The sequence below is a fragment of the Neophocaena asiaeorientalis genome, unplaced genomic scaffold (genome assembly GCF_003031525.2).
Source record: "Neophocaena asiaeorientalis asiaeorientalis breed wild unplaced genomic scaffold, Neophocaena_asiaeorientalis_V1.1 scaffold150, whole genome shotgun sequence".
NCBI lineage: Eukaryota > Metazoa > Chordata > Mammalia > Artiodactyla > Phocoenidae > Neophocaena > Neophocaena asiaeorientalis.
The window spans coordinates 14,674,054-14,699,145 of record NW_020176571.1 but is presented as its reverse complement, the minus strand read 5'-3'; the positions used below and the strand labels follow the sequence as shown (position 1 = coordinate 14,699,145).

General features: G+C 38.3%; 1 protein-coding gene and 1 pseudogene across 1 annotated transcript in view; one reads left to right on the top strand and one right to left on the bottom strand.

Annotated features, from left to right (window-relative positions):
• Positions 1–25,092, bottom strand: part of PLEKHA5 (pleckstrin homology domain containing A5) — a 79,701-nt gene that overhangs the window by 19,081 nt on the left and 35,528 nt on the right. The window contains exons 8-12 of the mRNA XM_024733372.1: positions 18,517–18,579; positions 17,024–17,104; positions 16,743–16,892; positions 3,229–3,330; positions 428–539 (exon numbers count right to left, since the gene is read on the bottom strand). Coding sequence (XP_024589140.1) covers positions 428–539; positions 3,229–3,330; positions 16,743–16,892; positions 17,024–17,104; positions 18,517–18,579 — 508 coding nt within the window. The remainder of the gene's footprint in view (positions 1–427; positions 540–3,228; positions 3,331–16,742; positions 16,893–17,023; positions 17,105–18,516; positions 18,580–25,092) is intronic.
• LOC112391859 (COMM domain-containing protein 7-like) lies at positions 7,904–8,743 on the top strand (annotated as a pseudogene).

Here is a 25,092-nt window from a genome sequence, read left to right as displayed (position 1 = left end):
CCCACCCACCCAACAACCTGGAAGCAACCTAAATTGTTCATCAACACAGAAATGGATAAATTATAGTTCATCTATACAATGATTCTTACACAGCTGTTATTGTATTGTATTGTTAAGGAGAAAAAAACATATTGATGAAAAACAACATTTTCTGTTGTGGGAAAAAAACTCCCCAAACCAAAACACTGTGTGCATTTATAATTACAGACACAAAACAATGACTCATTTTTGTGTGAGTGTGGTTGGTAAAACTTTTGCTTTCTATATTATATATAAACTTGGGTACTGATTCAATTATTACAAAGTGCCTGTTTTCTAATGTCAAAAATCCATTAAAATAACAAGAGAAATCCAATTCTATGTGTTATTCCATTTAGATATATTATTATGGTCAGTAAGTGCAGAATAAAAGATGAAGCTAATGTACCTGTTTCTGCAGTGCCTCTCTGCTGTTTGTGTTTACTCAGTCCTTCCATGACATCCTGAATTCTCCAGAGTTCTTTCTGAAGCTGTGCACGCTGAATTCCTGCTGATTCAGTCTATCAGTAAAAATGGACAGACCACATACAGGGGGAAAAAATCATTAAATACAGTTATAAATTCCACTAATTATATACTTAAAAAAATGAGAATTGCAGTGGATTAAGTTTTGAGAATATTTAATATGATTTGTGTGACCTTCTCAATTTTGCAATGTCAATGGCGAAGATAAAAGAAAAAAAGCAGAGAAACAGAAAAATTTAATATTTCAGACCTACACACACTATTTCACATCTTTTCAATACACACTGTGTTGAGTTACTTACAATCCCAGGAAGGAATACTGATTAGATGGGACTAAAAATGCGGAACCCTCCCCCAAACCAAAACCAACAAAACAAAACAAAAACACAACAGATGAGAAACTCACAAATCCCAAATTAAACAAAACATTTTTAGGGGAAAAAAAGGAAAGTATTTTAGTCTCTTAAGTTCTAGAACATAGAGACATGCCAAAAAAGAAAAAAGAAAGGGCAATTTGAAGAGTTTTTATTGATAGAGTTAAATATATTTGCAGGACAAATTTTCAGTTTTTGAAATTGATTATTGCCATTTTTACTCTACCCTAAAGTTATTTCTTTACTACCCCAGTTCATGTCCCTTAGGCTAAATACTCTAACTGAAGCCAAAATAAGATCATCTTAGTAAGATTCTAGTAAAACTCTAATGACTCTTATTGATAAATACAAAAATGATAAATATCACTTTTAGGAATATAACTATAAAAGAAATAGGTAAATAAGTACGATAACTGTAACAATTATGTCAGCCCTGAGATGTGAATACTGATAAAGACATACAGGGAGGGAATATAAACCATAAAAATCAGATAATTGCACATATAGAATATGTATTACTTTTGCACTAATTTAAAAAATGTACATATTTTTGTCTATCTGAAAGGTGTACAATGAAAATCTCATTTTTGTTTTATTTTGCGATTTCTCTGGTTACTAGTTACACTGATCAACTTTTCAAACACTTGTTAGCAATGTGAGTTAAATTTTCCATTAATTAAAACTACTCATGTTCTTTGTCTATTTTTCTAATGCATTGTTTCTCCAAATTAAAAAGTTCTTTGCAAATCTAGACAGTGACTTGTTGAATTTTTAGAGGTCAAAGATACTTCACTTCTTCCTAGTATGTCATTTTTCAAGTTTTCTATATTGTCTTCATTGTTTACTTATGTATTTAACAAACACTTATATATATAGTCTGTTTTATTTGCCTGGTTCTATTCTAAGTGCTTCAAAAAATATCAACACATTTAACCATGATAATAACCCAACAGGGGTAGGTATTATTATTATTTTCATCTTACGGCTATAGAAACTGAGGAACAAAGCTGTTATGTAACTGGCCTAAGGTTACATGCGCAATGCTGCTTCTCATAAGGTGTGTTTCCTAGTTCTTTATTTTTTCAAAAAATGTCTAACTACTGTGGTCTTTATTATACCCTAAAAATATAGAATCATTTTGTTAATTTTTTCTGGAAATTTGGTTGGAATGGAATTGTACTTATGGGAAGAATTTCCATCGTGATAACGTTAAATCGGGCCATCCGTGAACATAGTATAGCAATTATACCTCTCCATTTATTCAGGTCTTCTCTTATGTCCTATAACATAGTAATTAAATTTTCATGATGAGCTTTTTTTTGTTAGGTTAAATCAGGATTGGCAAACTGCTTTGGCCCATGACTTCTTTTTTATGGCCTGTGAGCTAAAAATAAATTTTATAATCTTAAGGGGTTATTAAAAACTCCCAAACACCAAAGATTTTGTGACAGAGCGTATACACCTGTAACATCTAAAATATTTAATATCTAGCCTTTCACAGAAAAGGTTTCTTGATCCCTTGGTTGAGGTTTAGATGTTCACCATTTTTTTCTATTGTATTTAGTAACTTCAGTGTTCAGTACAGAAGTCACAACCACACATGGCTACTTACATTTAGATAATTAAAAATTCAGTTCCTCTAGCAACACTGCAAGTGCCCAACAGCTACACGTGGTTGGTGGTTACTATTCTGGACAGCACGCATAGAAGACAGTTGACATTCTATGAGTCAACCTTACTCTTTATTTGTTGTACTGATTTGTTGAGTCTACTGGGCTTCCAATGCAGATGACCAAATTTACATAGGGTCACAAGCATAAAGTGACTTTTATTATTTTCTTAAATATGTATTATTTCCATCCCTCAGGGCAACACTTTAAGACAGGTATTGTTATTTCAACTTTATAGATAAGAAAACAAACACCTGGAACTTCATTCCATATCTGCCTATTCACAAACCTGGATTCTTTATGCCAAATGGTGCTGCATCTTCCTCCATTCTAATAAAATAGCAGTCAAGACAATAGGCTAAATAACGGTTTGATAAATGAGAGGGATTTAATATAGAATGGATAAGATAATTTGACACTTCAGTGCTAAGTGACATAGTTAGCTAGGAGCACAGAACACTCTAGGGCTCACCATGTGCCCAATAGGATAAAGAACTTTTAAACAGTGAGGGATGGGCTACTTTGTGAGACTGTAAGATTCCTATCATTGAAAGTATTGAAACCCAGATGTTAGGTAGCCAATAATGCAAAAACTGTGAACGGTGTGCATGAAGCTAACGAGATGGGTTGTACAGTACTAGTCAAAGCCAGTTAAAACAATGTATATTATAATTCTGTACCTGAATTTCACCAAGGCGATCTAGCTGCTCTTGCATCTGGTTCCTGGTGAGAGTTACATCGTATTCTAACTTATCATATTCTCTCCATGCTCGTTCCAGTTCCTGAAATCAGAGCTTTAATTACTTTAATAGAGAAAATGTGCTGGTGTGTTATCAATCCTGTAGTTTACAATGGACAACATAAAAATTTTTATAACTCATTTTCCTTTATTTTTTTCCTCTCTTTTTTGCTCAATTTAAGAAAAATTTACTGAGGAACTGAATTATTTATTATTGTGCTGTTGCTATACTCAAAATTACTAACCTCCTCCCCCAAAAAACCCTAAACAACCAAAAAAACCCAAACAAACCCACCTGAACTATTTATTATTTATTCATTCATGACATCAAAATATTCAGTTGATTCTAATATCTAAAGAGTTCTGAGAAAATGTGTGTTTTTTTTTTTAAGAAGATGTTGGTGGTAGGAGTTTATTAATTAATTAATTTATTTTTGCTGTGTTGGGTCTTCGTTTCTGTGCGAGGGCTTTCTCTAGTTGTGGCAAGTGGGGGCCACTCTTCATTGCGGTGTGCGGGCCTCTCACTATCGCGGCCTCTCTTGTTGCGGAGCACAGGCTCCAGACGCGCAGGCTCAGTAGTTGTGGCTCACGGGCCTAGTTGCTCCGCGGCATGTGGGATCCTCCCACACCAGGGCTCGAACCCGTGCCCCCTGCATTGGCAGGCAGACTCTCAACCACTGCGCCACCAGGGAAGCCCAAAATGTGTTATTTTATTCATAGTAATACATTAAATTTTTCTTGAAAGTGATTTTTTTTAAATGCAGAAGAGGCATAAATAAAGCACTTTCTTATCTGACATGATTAAAATTTGTCCAGGAATAAAAATACTAAATAGGTTGTATTTTAGCATGTTGGATTTTCAATAACACCAGAAGCCTGACATGACTTCACTTAGAATAAATTTACAGTAATGTAATGAAGCTAATTCAGCGAACTAATGTAGTGAATTTTGCTCCTAGAGACTCAATAGAGGTACTACCCACCTATACTTTTCTCCTTTGGGGAAAAAAAACTACCCCCAAACCCTCAAATCACAGAGAAAACTTTCGTACTTGATCCTTATCCACCTGTCATCTATTTAATATAGAATAATTCTACAAGTGCTCAAAACTACATTGCCATGTCATTCTGCTTCAGGGAAGCTATTCCACAGGAGTGTAGGTATTCTTCAGACATTTCAGAGAGTGGTACGAGGTCAAATTGATAAACTAAGGACAGGAACTATATTTGATCACTATTTTGTCACCAGTATCTAGCGTGGTGCTGGCACACATGACACTACCAACAAATGTTTACTGAATGCTGTTGTAAAATGAATTAGTAACTCTTGTCGAAGAACTTCCCTTGACCATAGATTTCTTGACTTGAACTGCTCTAAGCAAAGCTCCCCTGGGAAATGTTAGTTTAACAACAGCAATAGTTTTGGGATAAGAAAAGAGGGTACTGAATGTAGAAGAGAGGTTACTGAAAATCATCTTAACAGTTAAAAAAAAAAGAGCAGCAATATTCAAGTTCCTAGAGGTTCTCTATTTTCTATATTCTGCAACTAGCTTACAATTGCTTAAAAACTTAGGCAATGAAAATTACCTTTAAAAATTAAAATGAAAAAAAAAATTAAAATGAGTGTTAAAATTTGGGCCATTTGGAATAACTGCTTTTTGAATTTAAGATGTCTCCTTGTAAGGTTTTTAAAAAAATTAATTAATTTATGGCTGCGTTGGGTCTTCGTTGCTGCCGGCGGGCTTTCTCTAATTGCGTTGAGCAGGGGGCTACTCTTTGCTGTGGTGTGCGGGCTTCTTATTGCGGTGGCTTCTCTTGTTGAGGACTACGGGCTTTAAGTGCGTGGGCTTCAGTAGTTGTGGCTCGCAGGTTCTAGAGCGCAGGCTCAGTAGTTGTGGCGCACGGGCTTAGTTGCTCCACAGCATGTGGGATCTTCCTGGACCAGGGCTCAAACCCGTGTCCCCTGCATTGGCAGGTGGATTCTTAACCACTGCACCACCAGGGAAGTCCATAAGCAGGTTTTACAATGGATTACGTTTTTTTTTTTTTTTTTTTTTTTTGCGGTACGCGGTCCTCTCCCGCCGCGGAGCATAGGCTCCGGACGCACAGGCCCAGCGGCCACGGCTCACGGGCCCAGCTGCTCCGCGGCATGCGGGATCCTCCCGGACCGGGGCACGAACCCGCGTCCCCTGCATCGGCAGGCGGACCCTCAACCACTGCACCACCAGGGAAGCCCTGGATTACGTTTTTTAAAAAAGCAGAGATAAACCACGGGAGATTTTTTTAATCATCTCTATATTATATAATTTAGGGAGTTATTATGCAGATTTCACAGAATTATGCAGAATTCACAGTGAATTAAATTTTAAAAAGGCAGAGTGGTAAAGGACTAAAGATTTTAATCTCATTTATATTGTGTAAGCCAATTTATATTGGCTTCAGCAAACTGTTTTCACCTGAATCAATAAGGATATTGATCTCCTTCAAGGAAAATTGCCTGCAAAACAAAAGAAAAAAAAAGGGAATTCCCTGGCAGTCTAGTGGTTAGGACTCCACGCTTTCACTGCTGAGGACGCAGGTTCAATCCCGGGATGGGGAACTAAGATCCTGCAAGCCATGCGGCGTGCCCAAAAAAGAAAAGAAAAATTGCTTCTAGCCATCTTCTAAATTGTACGCACCACAAAAACTGCAAATTTAAATAGTGGGCCTTTGAAGGCTTCAGGGAGGGTAAAATGAGGATAACAGACCCAGTGGCAGCCCAGCAATGAAGTGAGATGGCATTGCCAGGCTGACACTGAGCCTCTTTTGTAGAAAAGTTCAAGGGGAGACCAAAGGTGCTGCAGATGCAACTAAACACAGGAACATTTTAGGATGGTGGAAATTCTTGTCTTTCTTACAGAAACACAGGAAAAATAGAGATTGAGAGGTAGAGGTTACTCTACTAATATTCTAGGGGTGAAGAAACACAATATACTTTCAATTTTCCTAACCTGGAAAGTCCTGCCATTGTACTGTACCAGTTGGCCTGAGTCCCATTATCCTGCTGGGCCTGTTTCTGCCTTTACCTCTGGGCTCCTCCAGCATGATTATGGGAGAGTGGTAACACAAGTCAACGGGGACAGAAAGAAAAGAGGCAGCACTGGCATAACATCAGTCCTCCTAACACCTGGCTGAGTATTTCATTAAAGAATTTAGTGGCTTATACAAGTACAACGTTAAAATCTTTAAATATGAGATTACTCTTTTTTTTGTCAAGAAGATAATATATAGGTACACTAAGGCAATTAAAAGGGGTAATGACTTGCAAATATACAATTATCTTAAAATCACAGGCACAAGTCAGGAAACACAGCAGTGCTTTCAATAAAAACATGGACCTTCATGCCATACAGTTAAGAGAATGAGTTAAATCCTGCAATTTACAACCACGTGGATGAACCTCATAATGTTAAAAAAAGCCAAACAGTATATACTACATGATTATACTTTTACTAAGTTCAAAAACAGGCAAAGCTAGGGCTTCCCTGGTGGTGCAGTGGTTGAGAGTCCGCCTGCCGGTGCAGGGGACACGAGTTCATGCCCCGGTCCGGGAAGATCCCACGTGCCGCGGAGCGGCTGGGCCCATGAGCCATGGCCGCTGAGCCTGTGCGTCTGGAGCCTGTGCTCCGCAGGGGGAGAGGCCACGGCAGTGAGAGGCCCGCGTACCGCAAAAACAAAAACAAAAACTGAAAAACAGGCAAAGCTAATGTAGAGTTTAAAAGTCAGGCAGTGGTGTTTGGGGAGGAGCCATCACCGGGAGGGAAGTTTCTGGCACGTTAGTAGAATTCAGTGCCTTGCTACGGGTGTTAGCCACGTTTGCGCAGTTAAACCTGTGTACTTTTCCGAGAATGTGACCTACTATAAGAAAGGTTTAAAAAAAAAATGTGTGTGTGTGCATGTGTGGAGTTGCTTGAGGGATGGCAGAGAACTTTTTAAAAATTTGACTTAGTCCAAGTTTAAGGCTTGGAACAAGTACATTTTAATAGTGGTTACTTCTTTATAGTCTGTACTGAGGCAAGACTCGGCCACCGTGGGGAAAAAAATAAACAAACTACAAGTAGGTTTGTAATCCTCAGAGGCAATGAAACCCCAGACTACCAAAAAGATAAGAGAGGATTTTTTAAAAATTTAATTAATTTGTCTGCATTGAGTCTTCATTGCTGCACACGGGCTTTCTCTAGTTGTGGTGAGCGGGGGCCACTCTCCGCTGCGGTGGCTTCTCTTGTTGCGGAGCACGGGCTCTAGGTGTGCGGGCTTCAGTAGCTGCAGCACGCAGGCTCGGTAGCTGCGGCACGTGGCCTCGGTAGCTGCGGCACGCGGTCTCAGCAGTTGTGGCTCGTGGGCTCTAGAGCGCAGGCTCAGTAGTTGTGGCGCACGGGCTTAGCTGCTCCACGGCATGTGGATCTTCCCGGACCAGGGCTCGAACCCGTGCCCCCTATACTAGCAGGCGGATTCTTGACCACTGAGCCACCAGGGAAGTCCCTGTTCTGTTTTCTATTTAAAAAATGAAGGGCGGCGTGAAGGAGGAAGTCTGGGGAGGCGCGGGAGCTGGGGGTCCGTGGGGCTGAGCGAACGCCATGCGCCGCCGGCACTGCACAGAGGACCCGACCCGTGGCCGGGGCCATGGGTGTCTATGCGCAGCAGCTGAACCAGCTGGGCGCGCAGAAGTTCTCAGCCCTGAAGGAAGTGCTCTTCCACTGCCTCACTGAGCCAGAAGAGGTGGAAAGGTTTCTGGCTCAGCTCTCTGAATTTGCCACCACCAAGCAAATCAGCCATGGCCCCGTCAGAAGCATCGTGAAGAGCCTCCTCCTGATTTCAAATGGTGCCGTGAAGAGTCTCACAGCTGAGCAGGTCCAGGCTGATTTCACAACTCTGGGTCTCAGTGAAGAGAAAGCCACCTACTTTTCTGAAAAGTGGAAACAGAATGCTCCCACCCTTGCTCGATGGGCCACAGGTCAGACTCTGATGATTAACCAGCTTGTAGATATGGAGTGGACATTTGGAGTGACGTCTGGGAGCAGAGAACTGGAAAACATGCTTTTACAATTAAAGTTGGTGGTTAAGAAAGGAAATCAAACGGAAAAATTTTTCTTCTTCTTTTTGCGGTACGTGGGCCTCTCACTGCCGTGGCCTCTCCCGTTGCGGAGCACAGGCTCCGGACGCGCAGGCTCAGCGGCCATGGCTCACAGGCCCAGCCGCTCCTCGGCATGTGGGATCTTCCCGGACCGGGGCACAAACCCGCGTCCCCTGCATCGGCAGGTGGACTCTCAACCACTGCGCCACCAGGGAAGCCCCAAATGGAAAATTTATACATAGAATTAACCTTGCCTCAGTTCTACAGCTTCCTGCACGAGATGGAGCGAGTCAGAACCAGCATGGAGTGTTTCAGCTGATTTCTGTCCCCCTGCATCTCCACCTCGCCCCTCCCTGCCCCCTCCTCCTCCCCATGACTGCTCAGAGAGGTCGCTCGCTCCCAGGCCTGTGGCCGCTCCTTTAGGCCTGCTTGCCCCTTGGGAGCCCAGGTGCAAAGGTTTCTGAAAAAACGAAGGATTAAGTACTTAAGGAGCCTGACAGGCTGGTCCTGAAGAGTCTTTGTTGAGGGACCCTCTACCACCTATCTCCCAGGTCACCGTTCAGATATTCAGAGAAGTGATTGCATCTCAGATGCAGGGGAGGAAATAAGTTGAGTCACCTTCCTTTCCAAGTTCCAGAGTAAACAAATGGTCTATCGCTCTAGGCACGGAGGACCTTCCCCCGCAAAAGAACAAGGAAGGGCTTGCTTATGGCTGAGGAAGAGGCGGGCTCCGTGAATGACACACGGGGGAGCCCCCAACAGAGTTTGTATGTTTGTGGTGGTGGTGCTTTGTTGATCAGTCTTTAGTGGACACCTGCATAAGAATACATGCTGAGTCTGCTCTGAAAAAAACTGAGGCTTCACTTCAGGTTTTGCCCTGTTGTGTGTAATGAGGTGGGCCTTCTGAGGCTATTTCAGCTTGTTTTGGTTCAAGCTGACCTTCTCTGGTGGTCAGAAGAAGAATAAAAAAGGTTCTGAAGAAGAAAAAAAAATGGGGCATAAGGCTTTGGTAAGGAATTGGCAGTAGATTTTCTGTTTCAAAATAGAGACGAGGGGCTTCCCTGGTGGCGCAGTGGTTGAGAGTTAAAAAAAAAAAAAAAAAAAAAAAAAAAGAGACGAGGCAATAATATAGATATGTGACTATTAGCTTCTTAAGCGCCAATTCTTCGATTTTAAATATTACAGATTAATGTCCACTACTAAACCTTGGATAATTAAAATACTGCGCTATGTAAATTTACTGTTATGTTTTGGGGATTAGGCACAAAAAATATTAATTTTGGCCACTACCACTCAACAATAACAATTCTGTCAACTGGGTCTTAGAAGCAGTTGATTTTTGAGATCAGTCAAGATAAAGTCAATCTGATTTCGTTTTTACCTTCAGGATGTAGAATTTCTTGCCATAGATTTTTAAGAATGTGTTTAGTACTTTGAATAATTTTCTTAAATAAAGAATGCCTTTTATGATTTTATACTTGCCTTACTACATAACTGCATCTCAAATAAAAATCACTATTTACTAAGCACATATCTTACTATACTATCTAATAATGACTACTATATTGGCTTTTAAATATTTATTTGGCCACGCTGCGCGGCTTGCAGGATTTTGGTTCTCCTCACCAGGGATAAAACCTGGGCTCCCTGTAGTGGAAGCGTGGAGTCCTAACCACTGGACCACAAGGGAATTCCCCAATATTGGCTTTTTTAAACCAAAAAATATGTTGCAAGGGATCAAATTCAAACGGTATAAGGTGAGGTTCAACTAAATCAGGCATGGTTACAGAGCTACCTTTATTTTAAATTTCTAGTTTATGATAACAATTATAGTCATCTGTTTTGACTACTTATAATCTTTAACTCATTGGCTAATTATAATCATTAACTCATATATTTAGTTTCTCTTCTAACCTTCTCTTTGAAACAAAACAATATTCCATCTCAAAGAAAGTCGTTACTTTTTACTGTACAAATTGAAGATATAATACATTTTTATAATTATAAAAGTAGAGAGGGCTTCCCTGGTGGCGCAGTGGTTAAGAATCCTCCTGCCAATGCAGGGAACACGGGTTTGAGCTGTGGTCCGGGAAGATCCCACATGCCGCAGAGCAACTAAGCCCCTGCGCCACAACTACTGAGCCAGTGCTCTAGAGCCCGCAAGCCACAACTACTGAGCCCATGCGCCACAACTACTGAAGCCCGTGTGCCTAGAACCCGTGCTCTGCAACAAGAGAAGCCACTGCAATGAGAAACCCACACACCCCAACGAAGAGTAGCTGCCACTCGCCACAACTAGAGAAAGCCCACGCGCAGCAACAAAGACCCAACGCAGCCAAAAATAAAATAAATTTTAAAAAAGTAGAAAAATTAGAATACAGGATAAGATGGAAAAAAAGACCTATTATTATGCTACCCTTTTGTTAGCATTTTTGTGAATTTTCTTTTAACCTTTCTCAGACATACACAATGGCAATTTCCAAATATAAACAAAAGTAGCCCACTAGCACCCTGATTCAATAGTTATCAATACGTGGCCAATTTGGTTTCATCTACAGCATCCATTTTCTATCCCTGTGAGATTATTTGAAAGCAAACACCAGCCATCATATCATTTCATTTATAAATCAGTATGCATTTCTAAAGAAAAGAAATGAAAATAACAGGCAAATTCTTACTTATTTAAATCATTAATATGTATTCCTCTAAAAAAAAAATATATATATATATATTTGTGTGTGTGTGTGTGTGTGTGTGGTGGCACCGCAAGGCTTGTGGGATCTTAGTTTCCCAACCTGGTATAGAACCTGGGGCCCCAGCAGTGAGAGTGCCAAGTCCTAACCACTGGATTGCCAGGGAATTTCCTAAAAAATATTTTTAACTATAACGATTTCCCTACCCCCCCCTCTTTATTCCCTTGCTACTTATTTGTTGAAGAGAATGGGTCACTTGTTCTGTAGAATTTCTCCGAGGCTAGATTTTTTAATTGAATTCCTGTGGTATTGCTTAGTTTGCTCTTCTGTTTCCTGTATTTCCTATAAACTCCTAGTTGGATATTGAGGCTTGCTGAGATTCACACTTGATTTTCCAAACCTCACAAGTGTTGCTGGGTACTTTCCACTGCAGCACATCAGGAGGTGTATCACACCTGACTGTCTCTATTTCTGGGAATGCAGTATTGTGATAATGAAATGACCAGGGTATTTAAAAACTATCTTGAAATCTTTCAAAGCGTATTCGTGACAATTCATAGATGTCAACAGATCTTCTGTAAAAAAAAAAAAAAAAAAAAATCACACTTTGCTGTCACCATAATTCTCAGTAGCTCTTTGTTTCACTGAGAATGAGAATATGAAAACATTTAATGTGCAAGCTTCTCCTCGAGGAGGTTCATTTGTCCTCCTCCCTTGCCCCTTTAAGTTTATCCATTCTAGTCTAAAATCTCCATTTACTCATGGCCCTCCCATGCAGAAGCCAGTTTAAAACATAAATAAGTTTAATGCAAGTCTATACATAATGCTTATTCACTATGTAACCCTGGGCAATCTCTCTGTGCTTCAGTTTTCCATTTTTAACATAGTAATAATAGTACCCTTGTCAAAGGGTTATTATGTGGCTTAAGTACATGTAAAAGCACTTATAATGGAACCTGGCACTCAATAAACTGCTCCAGAAATATTCATAGTATTTACTATTATTTCATATATTGGTCCTATTCTGCAGTAGATAAATGCATAAGCCATCTACCAGCCATTTGGTATGACTGGGGGCCTTTATACTTGTTTTCTGATATCTGAAAGTCCAATTTTAATTAATTAATTAACTAATTAATTATTTTGGTGCCAAAACCCAGGATTGAACTATGAAATCCCAAGTTGAGATTTCTGAGTAAGAGAATCTAGATTTGATTCCAAGTTTCAGAAAGTACAAATTAGTGACCACACAGACAGTGAAGTGGAATAGAAAGTATACAAGCCCTAGAATTTAAAAAGTCCTTGATTCAGGTGTTGACTTTTTCGTATTGGCTATGTCACTTTCGCAAGTCATTTAACCTCTATGAACCCGAGTTTCTTCTTCATCTGTGCAGTGGAGGTAATAAAAATGAAAATAAAATGGAGATAATATCTGTTTTGCAAAGCATTTGCTTAAGGACCAAACCAAACAATATATGTACAAAATATAGAAATACAAATATATTTTATTGGATGAGCCCCACATTCTCATCTAAGACATGTGCATAGCGTCTGCTTTACCTGGCTCCTTGAATTGTCGGAAAGAATAAAAGCAGCACCTGTTAAGCGGATAAAGCATGAGGATATTTCTCTTACAGTTAGAGATAAGGCCTAATGTAAACTCCCCAAGAGAGGTGACTGCAGCAGATGTTTATGCCCTCTGCCCACCTAATTTCAAGAAACTGTGGTTCAGCTCCACGTGTGCCAGTGTTCGTGGTCAATTAGCTAAGGCGGATTGGAAATGTGGGTGAATTAAGGACCCTGCGGCAACTTCGACCAAGGAGTGATAGATACCCTAGCCTCTCCGCCTCTCAGCGGAAAATTCGGAAACATTCTCATGTTCAAACATTCTCAGCTCATTTCCTCAGACGGTCCCCTGAGGGTCACCCACAGCGGTGACCAACTCAGAAGTGAAACCTCTATTGGCTTTTCTCCCTCCCTGTCTCATTCTCCACACTCCCTCCCTCACTTCTGCTTCCTGTAATCGCTCCCAAATAAACTTTCTGAGCCCAGGTCCTCATCCCAGGCTCTGCTTTCAGAAGAAAACCTAAGCAAAGACAGCAACACATTGAAAACTTTCAAGGTATAACTGACTGCTATAAAAATTTTTCTCACTAATCAGGCTTAGGTTAAAAAGAAGTAGAATAAAATTTAAAAAATTAAAATGAAAGAAAGAAAAAAAGAAGTAGAGGCCAGGAGAGCACACAAAGTCATTATATGCTTAAAGCATGTGTGTGTCTGGTGGGTGGGGCTTAGGGAAAGGAGATGCTGCATCAAGAATTAAATCAAGGACTTCCCTGGTGGCACAGTGTTTAAGAATCCGGCTGCCAATGCAGGGACACGGGTTCAATCTCTGGTCCGGGAAGATCCCACATGCTGCGGAGCAACTAAGCCTGTGCGCCACAACTACTGAGACTGTGCTCTAGAGCCTGCGAGCCACAACTACTGAAGCCCGCGCATCTAGAGCCCGCGCTGTGCAACAGGAGAAGCCACTGCAATGAGAAGCCCATGCACTGCAACAAAGAGTAGCCCCTGCTCGCTGCAACTAGAGAAAGCCCACGCACAGCAACGAAGACCCAACGCAGCCATGAAAAAATATATTTTAAAAAAAGAATTAAATCAAGGGACTTCCCTGGTGGTGCAGTGGTTAAGGATCCGCCTGCCAATGCAGGGACACGGGTTTGATCCCTGGTCCGGGAAGATCCCACATGCTGCGGGGCAACTAAGCCCGCGAGCCACAACTACTGAGCCCACGTGCCACAACTACTGAAGCCCGCGCATCTAGAGCCCGCGCTGTGCAACAGGAGAAGCCACTGCAATGAGAAGCCTGCACACCACAACGAAGGGTAGCCCCTGCTCGCCACAACTAGAGAAAGCCCGGCGCAGCAACAAAGACCCAATGCAGCCAAAAATAAAATAAATAAATAAATTAAAAAAAAGAATTAAATCAAACACAAAGGGAACACTGCTTTACATGTTTGCCTTGTGTTAATCCTAGTTTTAATACCTCAGTGGCCGACCAGGTGAGGAGAAGATGTTCTAAGAATCAAGGCTTTGATCTATGGAGGCCTTAATGTTATACCTCTTATGTTGTATCTTTTATAACTCAAGGCTTGGATTTGAACCAAGGCCCCAAATCAACTGTGAAAGAATCAGAGGAATCCTTTGGGATTCTGCTGGCATAAATGTAGTTCAAATTTATGTCTAATCAGCGTCCATTGAGTGCCAACCATATGTCCAGTATGTTGTTATAAACGCACCATTTATAGCCTTAAGCTACAAAAATGAGTATGTTTACATAAAGGCACAAATAACATACTTTGTATTCTATGCATTAAAACATGTCTTAGAAGAACATATTGAGGGTTTGTAATGACCACTGAATAATGCTAAAGGCAAAGAAAAAAAAACCCAGGAAAGTGATTATATGGGATAACAACCAGAAAATGAGATACTCAAACATGATTAATTTCTTTGAACATATTCTGATAAAACTTCCATCACAACTGGAGTTACCTTGGGATGGAGCAAATTCTAAGCCTACTGATCAGATTTAAGTTATGAAACCTATTTGGTAAGGGAAGAAGTAACAGTTTAATGGAACATTGTACATCCCTAGAACTTTCCATAACAGACATGACATCATGAAATAGTTTCTAACTTAATTTTGATTTGACTCAGGTTGTCACAGGGATACTGAGCTTTTCATTAGCTTGGAACTGACAGCTTAACCCCTCTTGCCTTTTCTTATCTCATAATCCACATCCTCTATTTCAGTCAGCCAGTCAGTTCTATTTTTTGCTTCTCCAAACATATCCTGCACATTCTCATCTCTGGGCTATGGTTCAGAGCATTTTGTCCTGTGTGGACTTCCTCTTTCTTCCAAATCTTACCCATCACTGACGAACTAAATGACTTCTTGCTTGCAGACAACATTTTAGGTTCATATAGTTTCTCTATGATGATATTATAAAAAGCCATGTAGATCTAAGTCTTCAGGACTATGGTTAGAAGACCTGCATTTGACCTCTGGGCACTGCATTTATTTGCTTTGTAATGTTGGGTAAGTCATTCAGTTCAATCATTCATCACATTTTTTGGTGGGGGGCTGGGTTGGGTCTTTGTTGCTGTGTGTGGGCTTTAGTTGTGGTGAGCAGGGGCCACTCTTCATTGCGGTGCACGGGCTTCTTGTTGCGGTGGCTTCTCTTGTTGCAGAGCATGGGCTCTAGGCGCGCAGGCTTCAGTAGCTACAGCACACAGGATCAGTAGTTGTGGCATGTGGTCTCAGTAGTTGTGGTAAATGGGACTAGTTGCTCCCTGGCATGTGGGATCTTCCCGGACCAGGGATGGAATCCGTGTCCCCTGCATTGGCAGGCGGATTTTTACCCACTGCGCCAACAGGGAAGTTCCAATAATATTATTTTTTTAAAAAAGAATAAGTATATTAAATATAAGGTACTTAGGCACAAAAACCAAGTTTTGATTTATATAAAATCATGGCATATTCCCTTAAAAACAGTTCATGTTTGGAATGTGAATTTAGTGTTTAGAATTGAAGTCATGTTGAGATTCTGGTAGCTTCGCAGCTTGGAAAGACCTCTCTTAGTTAAGCTATACTGTCTGTGGACTTTCTTAAAAGGTAGCTGCCCCCTAAACAGCCCACTGAAGGTACAGACAAGGGTGTGTTAGCAGTTTTCTATAACAGGTGGTTTTTTCCCCTTTCAAAGGGCTGCTTGGGCGGGTGCTCTTACTGTCTTTAGAAATGATGACATCACAGGATCTAAAGTAGACTGTTTAAACTCATAAAACACTCAATTTATATACTCTAAGTAAGACTTTTATTTTATTTTTATTTATTTATTTTTTTGAGGTACGCGGGCCTCTCACTGTTGTGGCCTCTCCTGTTGCGGAGCACGGGCTCCAGATGCGCAGGCCCAGCGGCCATGGCTCACGGGCCCAGCCGCTCCGTGGCATGTGGGATCCTCCCGGACCAGGGCACGAACCCGTGTCCCCTGCATCGGCAGGTGGACTCTCAACCACTGGGCCACCAGGGAAGCCCTAAGTAAGACTTTTAGATTTGGTAATCCCAAGAGACTCTTTATCGAGTAACTTGACTATGGGTTAAAAGATTCTGCTAATTATATTTCTCACTCAAAACTATCATCTAAACTTAGATCACACTGCAGCTATAAAATGGTAATGCCGACAGCATCTTAAAAGCATTTCACAGGAGCCTATAATTGAAATGGGTGGTTAAATGAATCCAATTACTACCTTCCAAAAATTATTATAATAAAACATTTATTTTCTTAACACAATAAATTTTAACATTCTTAAGAACTTTTCATTTTCATAATATATAACCAGGTGTATTTATCTTCTCTGTAAAACTATTTCACAAAGAATAAAAGCCCCACTAATTATAAAAACAAAGACCACCCTTTGTTTTTGTTATTATTAACTAATAATAACAAATTAAATTTTTGTTATAATAAAGAAAAATCCTAAACAAAGCCCACTTAAATAGAGATATAAATAAATAGGAAAAAAAAAAAAAGAACTAGGTAACATTCCAGTGACTCTCACTAGGACAGAAAATCTGCTACTTACGGCAGTGGCTCGAGAGAGTTCTCGACATGTGCTAAGCAGTCCGTTTTGTAAATCGTCCCTCTGTAACAGCACGGTCTGAATGGCTGCTGGGTTATCTGCATTCAGTTCTATCTCTTGGCTGGCTGACAGCAAAGCTTGCTCAAGCGTGTACTATTATAATAAAAATGACTACACTTAATATTCTGCACCATCGAATCAATTTGTTTACTCTAGTTATCAGTGTCCTGATAACAGTGATATAAAGTAACATCAACTGTAGATAATAAACGTAATTGTCCTACTTTCTCCTTGTGGAGTTGCTGAAGTTTCTCTTCCAGAGCATGTACCACTTTATCTTGCTCGCATAATCGGCTTAACTTGACCTAGGTTACAAGAGGAGACATCTTTTGTTAGCAATTTTTAATTTTCCCTGTAATTGGATTTAGGCATAATAAAAAAACACATTTAAAACAGCCATGGAATAGCTAATTAGGTCAGTCTTTATTTCAATCAGTAAAATAAAAACTAAAATACAGCCTTTAAAGATAGAATGCTTAAAAAATGCATATAGAGTGAAAAAGCATTTCAACCATACTATTTAACCTACATAATTCAAAAGATTCTTAGTAATCAGGCAGTCTCATATAACTTTAATGAACCATTTTAATGTGGTTAAGATATTTTCTCTACAAACTGCTGGACAGGTTAAGTAACTTATGCAGTCCTTAATTAGAACACAGACTGGATTCTGTTTTTATATTTTTAAAATTATGTTCTTATGTTCTTCAGAAAAATCGCTTCTAACTACAGTAATACAAATAAAAACATTGCTAATGGAGAAAAATCACTTTCAATAGTTTTAATGTTTTAAATTCTTGGTAATACCCCAATTTATTAAATTATAAAAATATGAGCGGGTACTTTAATAAAATTTCAATCCCGCAATAAACCAGTTCACTGCATGTCTGAAAATAAAAACCTTGGACAAACTGTAACTATGTCCTAAACGTTACTGCATAATGATAAGAAAGCAAGAAATTTGAGATTCCACTTTCTTTGCCACTTATCCATTAAAGTAACCACCTTGGGCTTCCCTGGTGGCGCAGTGGTTGAGAGTCTGCCTGCCAAAGCAGGGGACACAGGTTCGTGCCCCGGTCCGGGAAGATCCCACATGCCGCAGAGCGGCTGGGCCCGTGAGCCATGGCTGCTGAGCCTGCGCGTCCGGAGCCTGTGCTCCACAACGGGAGAGGCCACAACAGTGAGAGGCCCGCGTACCGCAAAAAAAAAAAAAAAAGTAACCACCTTAACTTTGTTAGACAACACAACTCAAACTACATCAGATGGGATACAACTGAAATGAGAAGGAGGTACAATTCAATGGAATAAAACCAGGGGAAAGGAGGGAAGAATGAGATATAAATAGGGACGTCAGAGATGTAAAATGTGATTAACAACAGTAACAAAGGATGCAGTGACAGAATTTCTTGAGGCTAACACTTTCTCTAGATGACAGACAATTTTACTTTGTCTCCAATCCTGCATAATTTTATATAAGAAATAGTCTTTACTTTCATTTAAATGATTCTAAATTATGTTCAGCTGCTATGGGCGTGGGGTGGGCAGGGAATAAATCAGGAAGTGAGGATTTAATTGGCACAAAAGAAGAAAACGTTACTTATTTGATGTCATTTTGGACGGCAGGAGAGGAAGAGGAAATTTTTTGTCATGCTTAGTTCCAGTGTTTTGCCAGAGAGTATGACAGAGCATTGATAATACATCGCATGCTAATACGTACATCAATATCTACTTCTTCAGGTCTGTATTTGTATAATGTGCCTCTACATTCATCCTGTGACAGCTATAAGGGAAAATGTCATAGAGTAACTTTAAAAATACTTTTAAAAATACACATTTAATTAGCTTATAGTTAATATTTTAGATTTATATAACAGTAACAAAAATGGGTTTTTAATGATTCTTATACTTTTAGAAGTTTAATTCAAACACAGATCATTACAAAAATAGAAAATTATTTAACAGTGATACAATATGCAAGATACATAAGAATGATGTTAACTTAGGCTTGTCAAACAAAATAATAAGCTGGCCAAACAAAATCATACAGCACCTTACATTTTCCATTTGCGAGACACACATTATTTAAATGAAAAATTGACAAATACAATCGTAGCAACTGTGTTGAATCAAATTTTGAATCAGGCATATTTCAACAGTCAAAACCGTACCTTCACGGTATACACATAATCACACAACTGTGTATGTGTACACTCAGATGCCAACATATCTTAGTACAATATTATTAACAAAACCTATAACACGTTGTATACATATACATAATATATAAACACACATACACAATATAGACTTATCTTGTTCCTCTGTCTTAAGAACTAAAAGATAATGGAAGAAAAGGATGGGTTTAATCGAAAAGGGGTAAAGCACTCAAAAACCTCTTAAAACTGAAAGCCTACGTTATAAACTATGGACAGTCAAATTGCATAAAAAGTTGGTTATGTGTTTGCTGACACCATTTGCTTCATTATATTGTAGTGAATTATTATTCAGTGTATTTAAACATCCTTTTTTCAGCTTCTTCCAAGTATCTTTTGGTCAAGCAAATCCTCATTTCTGATGGTGTTTACCAAGATTTCAATAAGCCATCCCAATCAGTTATACCCCAGGTCACATCATAGTGCCTCTGCAGGCAAAACTGCACTATCTCTCTTGTCTTTTAACTTTATATTGACTGCTAGACAGTAACAAAAACATACTAGGAAAATGTAATTGGGCCTCATTGCATGTTTGCGAAATGGTATACTTTTTCTCCAAGTGGGGATAGGAGTAATGTATCCCAACTACATTCTAGATTGGAAAATTAAATTTCGTATATACATATACAAATGCACAAGAATGTAAAAGTTACAACTATGTATGACCTGTCTGTAAAAAACTGCTTGACATTTACATCTCAAGAGGCATAATTTAAACAGCAGATAACTTTAAGTGGGTCTAGGAATGTGGGAATCAGGAGATTAAAAATGTAAGCATTCCAAACATACAATAATAAATCCTGGATTTCCATGTTTCACTTCAAGACACTGCTTTCACGTACCTCATGCAAATGATTCTGTGACTACTTAGGGGTATACACAGTGATTATTAAGCCACAAAACTTTCATAGAAGTGAACATCACATGAAAAATGAATTTAATGACAAAAGTCAGAATACTTGCGCACTATTTTAAAATAAAGACCACTGAATATGTCCTGAGAAGTGTCAATCGTCATTCTAAATTAAAGCACCTAGAACCAAGAAAATAATTTATATTCCCACTTGAAAAAAGGAAGTAATGAAAAATAAGTTTTAAAATGCTTAGATCCAGAATAAAAAATGTGAGATAATGCTAAAATGAGTATTTCTCATTTTTAAGAAATAAAAGATGTAAAGCCTTAGCTACTAAATGTCTACATATACTTTGCTTATTTAATATTTAAAGTTAAACGCCAAACAGCTTTACTAAACCATGGAATGCATAATTTGAACATAACTAGTGGCTAGTGCTATATCTAGATTAAAATATGCTTTGTACCCTATATCCCAGGGTCAAAAGAAAAAAAGACAAGTATTTTAAAATGGAAACTTAGAATTTGTAAGAAATATTTAGGGTAATGGTTTAATATTTTTATTTAGGGAATCTTACTGCATATTCATTTTCATATCAGTTGGCATATTATAAAAAAGAAAGATGTGTACTGTGTACTTATAACTTTAGAGTGGTATCTCCTTAAAGCCACAGAAATAATATTACACATATAAATTAGATTTATTGTTGTACCTATATTTTTGATACCAATGAAAATTTATTTAAACCTTTTATCAACTTATTCAATAAAGATAATTAAATATTAACTAATAAAAATCTTAAAATAATCAACCTTCCACTATATTGAATTCATTTCTTTTGCCTGTCAGAAGGAAAGCATAAGAAAACAAGATTATTCTTTAAATAATTAACTTTTAAGCATGGCCTATTTCCCATTACTGATAATAATTACTGAAGTTTTTCTTAAGAAGAGATGGATATAATTTTTTTTTAAATTTATTTTTTGGCCATGCTGCATGGCTTGCATGATCTTAGTTCCCCGACCAGCGACTGAACCCGGGCCATGGCAGTGAAAGCGCAGAGTCCTAACCACTGGACAGCCAGGGAATTCCTGAATATAATTTATTTTAAAAATTTCCATCTAGAATTGAAGTTTACTATTTTGTCCTCAATATGAAAATTCTACTAATAAGAAAAATGTAATTTCATGAATATTCTGATTAACTCAAGTTCTGCATGAAATAATGTTTCATGGCAATACTTTTCAGCATTTTTCAAACTCATCTTTAGCGAAAAAGCTCTGGGTTTGAATACGTTTGTTTGAGGTACCTCAGCAACACTAGAAAAGTAAGTGAAAGGGGGCTACACAGTAATTATATAAGCTTGAGCAGTGCTCAAACTTCAATCTGAGAAGCGTATTATACAGACTACTGACTATATAAGGATATGTATATTATATTTAGAAAGTCAGAACTTTTTCATAGTAAGGTATCTTTTAATCTTTTTAAAAACTGGTTTGGCATTAAGTTAAAAGAAAACCACTTTTGCCAATTAAAATTCAACTTTCTATAGTATCCCTTTTTAAGTATGTGAAATATATATATGTTTATATATATTTTAAAAGCATATGAATATATATACAAAACACAAAAAAAGACTTTTGGGGAAATATTTGATAAAATTAGACTTTAATTTCTATGAAAACTCAAAAATGCTCGTTGGACTGTATGTATTTGCTAATTAGTCTGTAACCTTTAAAGCAATTATTTATCATGTGACTAATTTCACTGATATTAAGTATGTTATAAAAATTCTGGTACATGGGCTTCCCTGGTGGCGCAGTGGTTGAGAGTCCGCCTGCTGATGCAGGGGACACGAGTTCGTGCCCTGGTCCGGGAAGATCCCACATGCCGAGGAGCGGCTGGGCCCGTGAGCCATGGCCGTTAAGCCTGCGCGTCCGGAGCCTGTGCTCCGAAATGGGAGAGGCCACAACAGTGAGAGGCCCGCGTACCGCAGGAAAAAAAAAAAAGTTCTGGTACAAAATTGTACTCGTGAAAGATGGTAGAATGATTAATAAATGCAGAGGAGTTTTTCAACTTGAAGCTCACTTAGCATTTGTTTTGATTCAGTTTTAGGTTCTTTTTTTGAGTAATTTTAAGAAAATTACTGGGACTTCCCTGGTGGTCCAGTGGTTAAGACTCCACGCTTCCACTGTACGGTGTGGGTTTGATCCCTAGTCGGGGAACTCAATCCTGTACGCTGTGTGGCACAGCCAAAAAATTAAAAAAAAAAAAATTACTACCCAGGTAATTTCTCAGGTGTCCTCCTTCTTCTAGGAAGATGTAAACACAGAGGTTCCCCTGAGAGAAAACCTGAATGGCTATGATTCAGAAAAACTGGTCATAAAACACTATATTGCCACTTTATTTTCAGCTAAATTTCCAGGAACCTATTGACACAGCATTGCAATGCAATGTCAGAAAAGCAAACCATCAGGTGTACAATATAAACTTTCACAAAGGTTTTCTTTGAATAGTAACATGATAATGGAAATCTGGAGAAAAAAAAAGATGTGATTTCAATTTACAGAAGTTTATATTAACAGAGTTTAAGAAATGCATCTGTCACTTTTATCTATCAATGATGCTCTGCCATAATTAAGTACTTTACTACTGGCTGATTAAAGAAAAGTATCATCTAAAAACTCCCTAGATTTGATAGCACTGACAGTCAATATTCATTACCTGGCTGCCCATGTCATACCCAGGCATGGCTGCTGCTGTTACACATTCAGATCTTCCTGTTCTATACAATATCAGGTTGTTTTCTTTCAAGTATCAAGATGAGGAAATATATTTATATGAATCTATTACTCTTTCAGTATTCAAGGTTACTGATGCTATATAAGACCAGTTTCAGATACCTCCACATTTTTGAAGGACTCCAGTAAGAACTTTTAGTGCAACTGAGTGATTTCAATCAGCAATGACTTCTGCACCATCAACCTTGATTACCGATCAATATAAAAAAAGAAAACCCAAACCAAATGGAACAGAAAATCCCAGCTCTCATTCTTACTGTAAATATACAACATGTGAAAAATGAAACCATAACCTATTAAAACAGAAGGCCTTTGATCTCACATCAATCAGCATCATATAAAATTATAAGCTGACAGCTTCAGACACTGAAAAAGGTATCAATTCCAGAATAAGTGCTAAGGCTGTCAGTGTGGCTTTTTGGAATGAAGTGTCAAGATTCTAAAATCTGGTGACTTTAAAAGGAGTGGTAAGATTCCATTTTCTTTTGAAAAGAAAAGCTGTTTAACTTTAAATATTTAATACTTTATCTCCTTATTGCTAATTAAAAACTATGCTCAGTCACATAACATACTTTAAATGTTTTGAAAACTGTGCTCAGAAATAAGAGTCACCCACCCACCAACTGTTTCAGTCTCCCAGTTTACAAGGCCCGTGATGCAGACCCTCAAGGCACCCGATGCAAACCAGAGGCCTTTAAAGCCAGCGTGAGCTCAAGGTGCTTCTTTTTACCAGGTGCTTTTACATATTTTAATCAAAATATATATTCATTTTTCATGTTAGTTAATTTTCTCCCTCTGTATGATTTTTAAAATACTGTAACAGGTCGTAGGCCACAGTAATTTGAGGGGGTTGAAGTGGAAGAAGCTGATGTTGCAAAACACGCAGCTAAGAACATTTAGACCATGAAATACAAAAAAACTGGAGAGGAATGTATAACATGACTTCTTTTGCAGATCTGCAGATTACCAAGGTCCTAAATTAAAGCCAGCCAACTCCATGGCACATATTTTGAGTTAGGGAAAAGAATGGGGTAAGATATGATGATCACGATGACTACTACATAAGAGGGAAAAGAATACGGGGAGAAGATACTCCCAGTATGGTAAGAAATGGCTATCTTTAGTTTTTACCATACCACAGTACATAAACAACCTTTAAATAACTCCCATACAAATATAATCTATTCCTGAAACATTGGGGTGGGGTGGGGTGGGGTGGGGTAGGGAGGCAGCCCCTGAAAGGAAGAAAATATTTTTTTAAAGTTTTCCCTAAAAATCAGCTAGGCTTTTAGAGTTAATCAAAATTAATGGCAAGTTCGTAAAAATTTTGCAAGTGTACTGCAGACCTCCAAGTACATATCAATCAAATACTCTGCACAAAAACTTCAGGAAAATGGCACACTTAATATCCAACAGCGAAATGTTCAGCAAAGCCATGCTAAGAACTGCAGCATCTTGAAAAGCACGGATGAATTGCGTTTTTTCCAAAAAGACAGAAACAAAAAATGGAATAAGAAAAAGACTAATGTTATGAGTAACTCTGAGGATAAACCAAAACTGTCACTGAGGGATTTTGCAGATGATAAAGCAGTATCATTCACTGTCCAAGACCTTACTTGCTGGTACAGTTGGGGTCTTAGCGCCGAGTTCTCAATCATTGTGTGAACCATGGTGATAATAGGTTCATTTTCTTTCATCTATTTCAAATCAGGAGGAGCATACAGCAAACATCAGTTTACAGCATAGCTAGATTTGAAAGACGACACTGTAAATATAGCCTCTACTTTAATATCTTCCTAATAGTGCAGTTGTTTACATATTATCCCAAGGTTGCATAGAATCAACTTAATATAAACCATTTCAAACAAGTATTAAATGTTACAAAATACTTCCAAGGTTATAAAAAAGCTTACTAATTGCAATAAAGGTTTTACTTTATAAACATAACCAATATTGTCAATTAATGAATATTCCTATAATACTAGAATAGATAATAAAAGCATCAAGATTCAAGGGATAAACTAAAGGGTGACAACCTATAAACTTAAAAGGAGAAAAATGGCATGACTTAATCAATTACTTATATAGTAAAAAAAAAAGCTTAAAATGATATTCAGTTCTTTATAAGGTTATTCAGAAAAATTTTAGTTCTCTACAAATAATATAATAATATCTCTTGTCACTTAGACAATCACACATTTTATTAATCTTGATAGACACTTATATATACTCTATTTTGGATTTTCTCAAAGTATAACACTGTATGTAGAATGATTTCCAAGACATGCAAACTAAAATTTATTTATTCAGCAAAGACTAAGTGAATCTCCCTAGGTCCTTAAAAGGCTGAAACCATGTTTCACATTTCCAGCTATATTGTACTTAATTACTGCCTCTAGAAAAATATTTATTTTAGCAAGCTTTG